The 14,118-nt window shown below is 38.4% G+C and overlaps 2 protein-coding genes across 2 annotated transcripts in view; one reads left to right on the top strand and one right to left on the bottom strand.

The window, feature by feature from the left end:
- Positions 1-14,118, top strand: part of Rsod (Related to Sod) — a 342,433-nt gene that overhangs the window by 229,186 nt on the left and 99,129 nt on the right. The gene's annotated exons all lie outside the window — the stretch shown is intronic.
- LOC135702826 (ciliary microtubule associated protein 1A-like) lies at positions 8,375-9,281 on the bottom strand. Its single transcript, XM_065223866.1, has 3 exons — positions 9,185-9,281; positions 8,907-9,122; positions 8,375-8,840 (listed from the first exon to the last, which is right to left on the bottom strand). Exons 1-3 carry the CDS (start codon positions 9,204-9,206, stop codon positions 8,386-8,388), a joined length of 693 nt encoding a protein of 230 aa, XP_065079938.1. The 5' UTR covers positions 9,207-9,281; the 3' UTR covers positions 8,375-8,385.

Consider the following 14,118-nt stretch of genomic DNA (forward strand, 5'->3'; position numbering starts at 1 on the left):
GATGATGACTGTATAACTTCGCTGGCAGAGATAGGCACATTAACGTATGCGATACCTTCAGGCCCAATGGTATCACCTTGTTCTTTCAGCAGAGTTTGTAGCTAAAATGATAAAAATTAAAAAAATACATAAACAAAGACTCTTAGGAACACTTAAACATATATGTAAACGACAAACAAGAAAAAAAGGTAATTATTTAACCATCATGTGCGTGACGGAACAAGCTTTACCCGTTTTGAATATCAAGGGGTAGAAACAAAAATATTCACGTACATAGGGCTTAAAGGAATAAAAAAAACCCAGAGGATCATAAAATCATCAGAGTGACGAAAAAAATCTTTACAAATAAAAGTGGCACTTATCTTCAACGAAACACGGAATAGGTAAAAAGGTTGCTGGATCGACATTTTCAATCTAACCTACCTTTTTTATCATATCCTCTCGGTTATGTTGCTGAGCGACCATTTTGTCTTGTTTTTTCGATGCTGTAGAAGACTCTACGGATTCTTCATCTGGCATCTGAATCTCTGAAATATACAAATGAATGTTACTCACAATATAATTTAAACAATCTAAAATTCTCACTTTTATTTTTATCGCCCTTCCTAGGCGCAGCTTTACGTTTTGGTGGCATTGCTCAGCCTTGCTGGCGTTTACCGTGGGAATGAAAATTGTCTGTAGGCAGCAATGATCGAGCCTTCCTGCATGATACACACACAAACAACAAAACGATTATTGTTATCGTATAATGATGTTCATATCATTGGATTTATATGCATACCTGTTGAAGCTACTTGAAGTTGCACAAACACATTCAAGAAAACGATAAACATAATAATCGATGAATGTTGATATTTTTCATCTTTGTTGATGTGGTGGTTTGAATAAATCTCGCTCCTGGCAATCTTCACACTTATACCATTTTTAAACTGAGACAAATTCTCACATCATTATTATATACAAGTCAATAAATTTCAATATCAGAAACTACCTTGTTTGTATTCTTATGATGCTCACAAGTCGTAGAAAAATAGCTATTTATATGCCTTTCATTTAACATATAACTTGTATTGAGTTTTAATAATCTTCTTTTCAACTATGGTCACTCGAAGAAAGCCATCGAATTGGACTAATGGATATTAGTTTTATTTTTGTTTCAGTGTTATTTCACCGTGCGGCACTGTCATATGAACGCTATTTCGTAACAACCCAAATTTGAGTAGGATCTACTCATATCCGTCAAAAGTAGGGCTACCCAAAATTGAAAAAAAAAAAGTTGAAACTGACAAGATGACAAATGAACAACATCGTTTGGATTCAGGACGATGTTGTCCATTCATCATCTTGTCAGTCCCAAATTTGTTTTAATCAATTTTGGGTAGCCCTACTATTGGCGGATATGAGTAGATGCTCTTCAAATTTGTGTTGTTTAGAAATAGCGTGTACGTAAAGTAGAACGGTCAGTCGACGATCATCTGTATCGTTTGTTTTGTTTGATGGAAAGTGCAACTTGAGTGTTGAGTAAAAAAGTATTTGTATACGTATGAAATCAATGTTTTTTTGCCGGATTTCACAATAAAATATAATGGATCATTTTATTCAAACACAAGGTAAAAGAAGCAGCAGAATGAGCTACGTTTTCCACGGTAATGATGATCAAACCAAAGGCAGGATGCGAAAGGTAAATATTCTTGTCATTGGAATCATTCTAGTCATTCAAGTCTTTAATCTCATCTATACAATATTTTATACATTTTAGAAACGAGGCAAAAAGGCAGAAAGTGAGACGAAATCGAATCCATCACATAATCTAGAAGATATTGACAAATCAAAAGAAATTCATGATGCTGGAAGGATAACTTCGATTCCTCTGCAGACACCAACTGTAAATCATATTGATTAAGCATTGAAGTAATTTAGTTCACTGTTTGTTTTCATCAATTTTAGGAAATGCTGTTCGGGCCTAGACCGGATCATAATATTTCTGCTGAGCGATACTGCAATAAAAAAGATCAACAGAGACAAACTAGATCTTCGGAAGATCACACCGATGAGTCAAGCGACGACAGCAGCGGTGATGAGGAAAGCTATATAGAAAAGTTACCACGATTAGCAGATCGACAAGCCTATTTGATAGAAAATGAAGAACCTGATGATTCTTCTATCAGTGGATCGAATATAACTTCAGATGAAGAATTGTATTTAAATGAGGAATGCGACGATGAATTCTTGCAATCAAAAGATGACAGTATTGATGAAATGGTATTTTGTAACAATAATTTTGAGTGAACTTTTTCTAATGTTGTATAAACATTTTTAGGAATTTCCATCAATGCACGTTCCGCTTCACCCAAGTTTAAGTGTGACTAAAATTGAGATAATGTACGTCTTGATGAATATTTTTATGCGTCACAATTTGACCAACGCAGCCTTATGTGACATACTTCAACTGGTGAACTTGATCGTCGGGTTTAAATCAATTCCTGAAACATACAAATGTTTCAGTGATTTTTTTTTCCCGTCATACTTATGCTCGACATTACGTCTGTAACAAATGCGGATATTACATTGGAGTAGGACAATCGAGAATAATTTGCAAGAATTGTGGAAGCGGGAATAACATGTTCTTTGTTGTCTTAGATTTTATTTCTAATCTTAAAGACATATTAAAAAATAATTAGAATTCTATAGGTGATTACAAAATTAAGATGCAAAAAGTTACAACCGTTGCTGATATTGTCAACGCTGGTATACTCAAAGGAAAGAATTTGCGTAACGCCATAACATTGATTTTAAATACAGATGGAGTAAAAGTTTTTAACTCCAATGTGAAAAGATCTCTTTGGCCACTAATATTTTGTGTCAATGAACTCCCACCCCATCTCAGATATATGAGAAAAAACGTTTTAATTGCTGGGCTTTGGCTAGGAAACGGTGAGCCGGATTTAGACGTATTCTTGAAGCCTTACGGTGATTTATTAAAGAACATCTACGAACAAGGGTTACGTGTTGGCTCTCATGTAATTGAAACAGTTCAGGTGGTTGCATGTTGCGTTGATACAAAAGCTAGATGCAAAATCCAAAATTTCAAGCAATTCAATGGATACGAAGGTTGCAGCTTTTGTTTACATCCGGGGGATGTTTCTGGAAGACAGATTAGATACGGATACAAACCGAAGGATACCTGAGGATACACTACGAGCAATGGCAATCAGCAGTAGTACGGGAAATCCAGTAAATGGTGTAAAAGGCGTTTCACCTCTTATTAGAATACCGGATTTTGATGTGGTACGGAACTGCCCTGTAGACTACATGCACGGTATTTTGCTTGGAGTTTGTCGTCAAATGTGCAGAACATGGTTTGAATGTCTGAGCAGTCATAGCTATATCAAGAACAAATTGAACTATATTGATGAAATGCTGGAATCAATCAATCCGTTCACAGAGGCTTCCAGGAGTGCCAGGAAAATAAGCGATCGGAATAATTGGAAGGCCAATGAATGGTTGAATTGGTGTATTCACTACAGCCCCATCTGTTTATTTTTTACTTTACCTGCAGAATATTATAAACATCATATGTTACTAGTGTCTTCGGTCACTGATCTACTACAGGGAAACATATCTGCTGCAGTTTTCTCTAAATGTGATAAACGTCTTCGTAAATTCGTGAGAAAGTTTGAGGAATTATATGGTATTAACGAGATGACTTACAATGTTCACCTATTATTACACTTAGTGGATTGCGCCAGGGACTACGGTCCATTATGGGCTTTTTCGTTATTCGTTTTTGAAGATATTAATGGCCTACTAAAAAAGTTTGTTAAAGGTCCCAAGGAGCCAATCATACAAATTGCTAATCGGTGTGTTGTGGCACACAGTAGATTTAATACTAATGTACAATTTTTACAACCTAAAGTTTTGGATTTTTATCAAAGACTGAATTCATTTCAATCATTAGGAACCAAAACAGAAGATGAACAATTTGATTTACCCGACACAATTATCAATAAATACAGTAATAATAGACATTTTGAGGTGATCCGTCGTTTAAGATATAATCATTTTCTATATAAAGCAGTAACAGTGAGAACCTCAGACATTAAGCACCACAGAAAACTCCATAATAATTGTTATTTTTCTGCTAAGGATGATGAGGGCCTAATTTACGGTGAAATACAGCAGGTTATTTCAGATGATAGTGGCATCTATTTTGTTTTTAAAGCTATAGAAATTGAAAAATTGAGCGTATGTGTTTATAGAGCCACTATAGCCGACGATTGTTTGTACATGATTAAAGTTGACGATACAGTTTCAAAGCACATCAAGATTACATATAATAATGAATTTTACTTAAGTAAGCTAGAGTACATTCTTCATGTAGATTAAAAAAGTTGGAATAAAAACGTAAGCCATTGACGAAATAAATAGTATTTTTATCAGCAGCTTAAACTGAATAACCCATGAAGCGAGACAACTTTCATGTTTTTTTTAGCGTTTTCGGACATATAAAACATATATAATTGTCTTTCTTCATTGAAAATGCACAACAGATAATTTAAAACAAAAATCTTACCAAACTACTCGCTATTCAAGTATTAACCTTACCATCACTATAAAATCCAATTATCTTATTCAGATCATCACAGTTTTCGTACGCGAAAGCATACTTTTTAGAAACATAACTCGAACATATTCTTTATTGTTATCATACCCCTAGTATTATTTAAAAGTTTTATTGTCTTCACAAAATCCAATACAGAAATCGTTGTATTCTAAAACAATGATTACTCATATGGCAACTACATGACACATCGGAAACCTATAATACTACTTATTCTGCTTATGGTATTTGATTATGCGGGTAGTCTTATGTACATTCCTAAAAATTGGATTTGTGGTTTTACCGCAACTTTAAACAACTTTTAAATTTTTTAGGATCTTCCCTCACAACTCACAAGACAGTCAGTATTTTGCGTGAGAGGGATCATCACAATTCATGCATTTAGCTGGCATGTAGCAAGTTTTTGTTACGTGAACCCATCCCTGGCACTAACGGCACTTGGTGAGGTTTGGGAAATTTCCTCCAGTCTTCCTGAAGTGATCCCACTTCACTCGGACATGGAACATAAGGCTAGCTTTTTCTAAGGTCTTAAGCTTGTTTAGTTCACTAAACTTGAAGTGAACTAAATAAAAATCATTAGTAATCCGGTTGCGTGAATTGCCAGGAATTCATTTTCATTTTGATTACTTGTTTTGGCTCAACTCCAAGAAATTTTGTCAATTCATCTTTGATCTGATCCAGGGTTTCACCACTGGATGTGCCACTGGGCAAACCTTTCAAGACAACCTTGAACACACGTTCAACACAATTTATGCTGCTTCTCAGTACTATAAGATACTTGACAAGACGTTTGAATCAGCCAAGAGTAGTGCATTGGTATGTCAATGCGGTCAAATGCCTTGCTGAACTCTGTATATAAGGCTTCTACGTGGTTTCCATTACCCATTGCATTCAATGAATATTCTATAAATTCAAGTAAATTTGTCGTGGTCGAGCGACCCTTGAAGAAGCCGTTTTGCATGTCAGTAATTCTTTTTTATAAAACATGGAATCTTCTAATTTGAACATTGAAGGTTCAGAATAAAAACAGCATCAATTTACTAAGGCTCTGAACCATTTGGTGGATTATTTTAACTTTTGGTTAAAATTTGACAGATGGAAAGTTATCGATTAACCCTGCTATCCGAGCATGGTTATTTCTGACAGACAAGAAGTTAAATTTTGACAACCGTGGCTCGAAAACCGGTCGAGCGACAGCACAGGGATTTTCGAACATAGAAAATAACTTTCGAAATGTCACTTTTAACCACGAGTTAAATTTAACTCGGCAAATGGTTCACAGCCTAATTCATCTCCGTATCTCCGATATTCAAGCTTTAAATGCACGTAAGGGTTGATGCAGATATTATGTCTAGGGTGGGGGGGGGGGGGTGTAAATTAATCCTCGATTTCGCGTGACATATAATTAATGGATGGGCCCTAGTTTCTAACTCAGTTTCCTTGAAAGTAACTCCCGAAATTCCCAAAATTCCCATTTCTCCAGTATCGTCCGGTGAACCCACTTCACCTGAAGCCACCAATTAATGCAAGCTTATATTTATATGTACGTCAATACAATGCGATCGAGTCAAAACGCCCATTTTAGTTTCAATGTGATTCATGTCATTGGAACAACACAGGACAACACTCTGCATTCATGATAACGATAACGGTAGACATGAGCTGTAAAAATACGACTACATTATCATAAATTACTTACTTCCCTGTTTTCAGCATCCACGGTTTGCAAATGAGATCATTCACAGCTATTAACACTTTTTGTTTTTTCTTGTGACATCCAGAGGACATTCTATATGTAGTACCTTTTCACTGCTGTAAGAGCCTAAAGCTGTGACCGCGATATGGTCCCTATTTTGCTTGCACTGCAGATGTTCCGTCCGAGTCATGTTTTCCACCGGAGATGATGAGGATATTGCACTGCATCTCGCGTGCGAATTAAGAGAAATGTTCCTTTCTTGAAACCAAGACATTAATTTCGAAATGTATGCAAGGGGCTTCGACCGTTTTACAACAGCAAATGGTACATGATGACCCGGGGGGTAAGTCATTTTTAAACGGTATCTACGAGGAATTTAATTATGAAAAAGTCTTCAAAACAAACCGTTTTCAGCCTCTTAATCACACCTGTACAGTTTTTTGAATTCGAATTGAGTTGAAAGAGTGATGATTGCATCAAAATGATTGCTTATTACCTTACTGAGGCTGTGAACCATTTGCTGAGTTAAATTTAACTCATGGTTAAAAGTGACACTTCGAAAGTTATTTTCCATGTTCGAAAATCCCCGTGCTATCGATCGACCGGTTTTCGAGCCACGGTTGCCAAAATTTAACTTCTTGTCTGTCAGGCTCTGAACCATTTGGTGGATTATTTTAACTTTTGGTTAAAATTTGACAGATGAAAAGTTATCGATTAGCCCTGCTATCCGAGCATGGTTATTTCTGACAGACAAGAAGTTAAATTTTGACAACCGTGGCTCGAAAACCGGTCGATCGACAGCACGGGGATTTTCGAACATAGAAAATGGGGCTTATTACGGATGTCACTTCACGGTGAAAACTTGTCACTTGTCGTCACGGTGAAGTGATTACCATTTGATTTGTACGGCAATCACGGCTCTTATTCTGAGTATCACTTCCTTATCACCGTGTAGTGACACCCGTAATAAGGCCCAATAACTTTCGAAATGTCACTTTTAACCACGAGTTAAATTTAACTCGGCAAATGGTTCACAGCCTAAATGGAGCCTCGTGAGGAGAGGTCAGCCCCGGTCAAAATGGTAATTAAAAAGTTGTGAAATTATTACCATGTTTACACCATGCTGCGAGCTGACACTACACGTTTTATAATTTAACCGTTTTTCGTTGTGTTGAGCAAAAAAGTTGTCCATGTCGAATCCATTAAGGCTCTGAACCATTTGGGGGATTATTTTAACTTTTAGTTAAATTTTGACAGATGGAAAGTTATCGATTAACCCTGCTACCCGAGGGTGGTTATTTCTGACAGACAAGAAGTTAAATTTTGACAACCGTGGCTCGAAAACCTTAATATCACTGTGTTCCATTTGGTAAATTTTCAATTTTTTTTTTGTTCATTTGCTATTGTATCAGACTTATTTCTGACAGACCAGGAATAAATTTTGACAAACACCTTCTCGAAAATCGAACGATCAACAACAGAAGGATTTTCGAAGTTTCAAATTTATGTAAAAAATCACCAAATTGAACACAGCTTTAGGCTGTGAACCATTTGCCGAGTTAAATTTAACTCGTGGTTAAAAGTGACATTTTGAAAGTTATTCTGTGTGTTCGAAAATCCCTGTGCTGTCGATTGACCGGTTTTCGAGAAGAACTTAGCCAAGGTTGTCAAAATTTAACTTCTTGTCTGTCAGAAGTAACCACGCTCGGATAGCAGGGTAAATCGATAACTTTCCAGCTGTCAAAATTTAACTAAAAGTTAAAATAATCCCCCAAATTGTTCAGAGCCTTAATGGTAGATTGACAAACATGAGACGGAGCTAAAAGTTGTCGATCTCCTGTGCTACCGTGGGAAGGAAAGGGTTAACAATGCAAATCAAATGGAGAGTCACCTGAATCACGGCGCAGAATAAGGGGGAGAGCACAACGCGTTGTGGTATAAATTAATACAGATGCAAAATAAGGTTTGATCGTGAACAAAGGATCACTAAGAATTTCAACTTATTCCCAACAGAAAAGAATAGCAACGTCAGATATCCAGATCAATTAGAGGGAGCCAACTTTATTGTTCAGCAATTATCACCCGGGATGATCATCGGCGGATTCCACATCGAGTGTCGATAACCGAAGGTGTACTGCGGCGCAGAAGTCCCCGGCTTGAGGTTCGTCAAATCGTACCGATTGGGACCCGGTTTGGGGCACCTGTCTCCCATGACGGAGCAGGCAAGTCCCATCGAAAACCTTGGGCTTCGATTGTGGGTGATGTTTCGATCCAAGGGGCCATAGTGATTCGGGCCGGGTCCTTCCGAAGCGTTCGGCGGGGTGGTCCGGCTTTGCATGCTGTATGCTGGATTGCGATGCTTGTAGACGTTCAGGTTGTAAGCGTAGTGATCCGGACCGGGAATGTTGTCCCGGTTGGAGTCTTTCAATCGCTCGCCTAACGAGAACGCCGGAGCTCGATTGCCCTTCATGGATGGGACAAGTTCAATGTGGTGCGCACCCGGTCCAGGAACGTTATCCGGAGCTATTCAAGGTGATTAATATTATCAAATTTGAAAAAAAGGAACATGGGTAATGGGACGTAACTTACTGGGCTGTTTGTATGGCGTGCCGAGTGAGTACATCGGATTACGCGGTGGACCGTCTCGAGTCATCTTGCCGGGATGGTATGCGGGACCAGGTCCGAGGGTGTCGTAGCGCGTTGTAAGTCTCGCTCGCATGGTAAACATGGGCCTGCGATCCTTACGGACGTCATGCTGTGCGAAGCCGATCGTCGGAGGGAGCACGTAATAAGCTGGTCCGGGTCCTAGAATGGGAAGTTGCTGATAACAATACTTTAGCTTTCGAAATTTAAGATGGTCCACTTACCAACTCTTGACATTTGATACATCTTTTTGGATTTTTGTTGGATTTTCTAGATTATTAAATAAAAATTCAAACGGAAAATTTTGCTTGCTCCCTTCAGGCTCCAAAAAATATGAATGTCATGAGGTTGAGTACAGACCTTCCAGACCTACTGTGTTCAAGCATTTCTTGAAATCACGTGATCATTAGGGTAGGTCAGCGTTAAATGGAAAATCGCTATAGGATGTAAGGCCGTTCGCAATGCTGGAGTTTCAAAATTGTTTAAACTTCTCGACAATTAACCACTTCATTCGAGCAGTTAAAATGACGTTTACTACCACTCGAACTTGGAAATAAAACATTATTTTGAGATTTTTTCTTCTAGGACCACGAGAAAAGTAGCCAACATTTGTGCGTTTCATAAATAAATAGATATTAGTTGGTCTAGTTTTGTGAAATCGCTGGTAGAAAGTCACGCCAAAACTGCTTGACAAAGAGGTCAATTGACCACTTTGTCAAGCAGTTTTGGCGTGACTTTCTGCCAGCGATTTCACAAAACTGGACCAATTATTGTTTTATGTGTCTACAGTTTCTAGTTTTATGAAACGAACAAATTTTGGCTACTTTTATCGTGGTTCTAGAAGGAAAAATGTTGTTTATTATAAAGTTCGAGTGGTAGTAAACGTGATTTTACCTGCTCGAATGAAGTGGTTAATTCTATAATTTGAAACTGTCAAAAATAAAACTGCAACACGATCAGCGCAACGCACAGTTCTAAAAGATGTTTGTAATCATCATGTTCCATAAACTTTACTATTCTCTATGAAGTTCTCCGTTTTTTTTTCTGTGAAGCTCTTCGAAACATCTTTAAATACATCCAAAGAAATTTGAAACAGAGTTCCATTCGTGTTTCAAACTCGCTCAGAAATAAAACAGAATACTCGAGCAGTTGCAAATCTGGTGCAAAATAGTGCTCGAATAATGAAACTGCAACTCAGCATTGCGAGAGGTGCGTTTCTGTTCTAGTTTCAAATGGACCACTTTGTCAAGCAGTTTTACCGTGACTTTCTACCAGCGATTTCAAAAAATTGGGCCAACAAATGAATATTTTACTATGAAACACACTACTTTGTGCTACTTTTCTCGTGGTTCTAGAAGAAAAACCATCACAATATTGTGTTATTTCGAAGTTCGAGTGGTAGGAAACGTCATTTTCAACTGCTCGAATTAAATGGTTAATTGAAACAGTCCTCATAAAATACAACAGCATTGCGAACGGCCTGAGCCTTGGTCTTTGTTTTTTTTATTTTTTGACAACCATTTCGAGTGACTCTGAACGACTCAGTTGATAAGTATCTGCTTTAATAAAATGTTTATGGTTATTTTGCTTAACGTCGTGTTTGGGTATCATCAAAGTTTAGTTTAAATGATCTTTATTTCAGTTTAACTTTGATGATTACCATATACATTTTACTAAGTGATTTAATTGCTTTCTTCATCTTTAGGTATGGGCAAAATTCAAAATTTGTTTTACAGAATTAGTCCTAGACTTAGTACACGGTCGACCACCTTGGTGGGATTGGTTTGTTTTGTTTTTTGAATTTGAAGAGAAACTACTTAATACTACTATTTACAGCTTAAAACTAACCTACTCTACTATATACACTTAACCTACTATGTACAAATTGCTTATTAAAGCATGTTCAGAAAGATTGCATTTTTGGATAAATTTGGTTGTCATATCCTCAATTTTGGAATCTACTTTGGGAATTTCTGCCTCTCAATGGAGGTCTGCTATTCTTGTGTCGAATGGACGATCTAGGATCATCCTCAACACTCTATTCTGTGCAACCTGGATTTTGTTCCTGTGGGTCTGAGCGCACGATTTCCACACCGGGGCGGCATAGAAGATCGCGGGGGCTATGATCTGTTTGTAGACAGCCAGTTTGTTTTGCCTTGAGAGGCGGGATCTGCGGCAAATGAGCGGATACAAACACCTAACCAAGGCGGAGCACTTAACTAGGGTTTTCTCTATGTGCAAGCGGAACAGGAGCTTCTCATCGAACAACACCCCGAGATAAGTAACATCAGTGGACCACTCGACCCTTGTGCCATCCATTATTACGGTACAGGAGGGAGACGGTTTAAGTTTTGGCGATTGTCTGTGAAGGAACATGATCGCTTGGGTTTTCGAGGCGTTGATTTTGATTTTCCACGTGGTGGCATAATCAGTAAAAATGTCAAGGCATCGTTGGAGCTTGTTCGTAATTTCACGAGGCACCCTACCCTTGACGGCTATCGCGGTGTCATCTGCGAACAGGAAGAACACGCAACCGTCTCCTAGAGGAGGGATGTCCGACGTGTAGATGCTGTAAAGCAGTGGTCCCAGCAGACTCCCTTGCGGAACACCTGCTGGGATCGGAAATTGTCCCGAAAGGGAACTATTCAACGACACCCTGAACGACCTTTGCTGGAGATAGTTACGGGTGATTTTCACAAGGTATGGTGGAAAGTTGGAGTTACAAAGCTTGTATATATAAGTCCGTCGTGCCAGACATTGTCAAACGCCTTTTCGACGTCTAACAAGGTCATGGCTGTGGACTTGGATACAGCTTTGTTACTTCGGATGTTATTCATCACCCGCACTAGCTGATGATCGGTGGAATGCCCCTTACGGAACCCGAACTGTTCCGGAAGAAGAATGTCATGTTCCTCCACAAACTTGTTCAGTCGGCTGAGAATGAGTTTCTCGAACAATTTGCTCAGCGCTGAGAGCAGGCTAATCGGTCTGTAGCTTGACGGTAGTGAAGGGTCTTTCCCAGGTTTGCGGATCGGGATGATTTTTGCCACCTTCCAGATGCTTGGAAAGTAGTGCAGCTCCAAGCATCTGTTGAGAATGGCAGCCAGCAGCGAGTGGACTCTTGGGCTGAGATTTTTCAACGCTAGGTTAAATATTCCGTCAAATCCGGGAACCTTCATGTTCTTACTGTATTTCAGCGCTGAGCAAATTTGTTCCTGTGTAATCCGTTCTTGTGGAGGGACGGCACAAGAAGAGGTATCTAACGTCTGGACGCACTGCGCAACCTGGTTCTCGAGTGAACTTGGGATTGTAGAGCCAAGCAAATGCGACTGGGCAATGTGCTCCCCAATCGCATTGGCCTTCTCTTCGTTGGTGATAAGCCGTTCGTCATTGACTCTTAGTGGTGGAATGGGCTTGGGGTAAGACTTCAGCACCTTGGCAACCTTCCAGAATGGTCTGGAACGGTCGTCCAGGTTCTGAACGAGCCGCTCGAAACTCTCGTTCCGGATTGAGACCATTCTGGAAGCGATCTGCCGATTCAGATCGACCATTTCGTATTTACGCTGCAGATCCCCAGTCCGCTGAAACTGGCATCTACGCACATTTCTGAGCCGAATCAAGAGTTTGGGTATCATCAAAAACATGTTTGGAATAGTTCTATAATTTGGGTTATCGTTCGTTTGTGTTATTTTTGATTGCATTCACTGATAAAATTAATTTAAATTCGTTCTTATTGGAACATCGTAATATATTGTACGCAAGATTTTGCATGTACATGGCCGTTCAATCTCACTCAGAGAGAGTAGCTTTTACTCAGACTCAGATGGAGAAATTTCTTAAAACATGACCTTTTTGACGTTTAATCGACTTTCTCTATCCAAACGGAGGAAATATACTACCCAAAGTTTGAGTTCTTCTAACTTAATATTGAGTTCAGCCTCTCACTTGCACTCTTTATTGTTCTCAAAAAAGGGACGAGAGATTAGACCCAACGATATAGTTCAGCGCAATAAGGGTTGATGCATATATTATGTCACGCTCTAAGGGGGGAGGAGGGGTCCAAGATTTTGTGACAAGCAATGCATTAGGTATAGGAAAAACGTCACGATATGGGGGGAGGGGATAGTTTTTGGCTCGAATCGAGGAGAAATTTACCCCCCCCCCTATCGTGACGTTTTTCCTATACCTAATGCATTGCTTGTCACAAAATCTTAGACCCCCTCGCCCCCTCCTAGAGCGTGACATAATAGATAAATCAACCCTAAGTTACTTTTGAGTAAATTGCATATTCTCAAATTTACATGAATTTTACTTAATTTTGGATAGAATATAGAGATTGCTAAAGTATGATTGTGTCAGTGATTTGTTTTCATCAGGAAAATTTTCCGCTATTAAATTTTTTCCCGATGAAAACAATTTCCGTATACGTATACGTGACGTAGTGTGTGTACGATAAACGTCAGCAATCTATATACTTAAGAGTATATATTTCATTTGCTAATGTTAAATGGAAACTACTATATGCGATTTACTAAAATTTGGGTTAAGCTCTGGCCATATTGAGCAGTTATAACATGTTATAACGGTTGTCAAATAATTGCAACACAGAAACAACCATCAAGATAGTGCTATAACATGATATAAATCTGTGTCTGAACAATTTTGAGTAGTTTTTCATCTCCGTGTCGACAGCATATTAATTTAATTCATATTAAATATCTTTTTTAATGGATCAATGAAAATGCTGTGTTTTTGACAGAACTATGCTGTGGCTACCACAGTATTTTACATTTGATCGTCCATATACAGTAGCGCCAAAAGCATGCTGTGGTGGTTTCAAAACTTGACCATCTAAAATTATCAATTGATTCATATAAATATACTCAAATTTTGAGTTCCATTAATTCATATTCGCAAAAGTGTACACGGTAACATCCATAGATGTAATATTGTACCTACTTTTTGCTATTACATCATTATTTCATACATCAGCTTGAATTACATATATATTACATTTTTTTTGCTGTGTACTCAACGTTGGGTTCCCACACTTTACTACCCCTGTTGGGTGGTTTTGCTCCTCCGGTTTTGACAACATTAGAAGGATTAGAAGGAGAATAGGAAACAAACTAGTAAGTGTAGTAGGTTTAAGTGAACT

The sequence above is a fragment of the Ochlerotatus camptorhynchus genome, unplaced genomic scaffold (assembly GCF_037179485.1).
Source record: "Ochlerotatus camptorhynchus isolate MF236.1 unplaced genomic scaffold, CSIRO-AGI_Acam_v1.1 ptg000201l, whole genome shotgun sequence".
Taxonomy (NCBI): Eukaryota; Metazoa; Arthropoda; class Insecta; order Diptera; family Culicidae; genus Ochlerotatus; species Ochlerotatus camptorhynchus.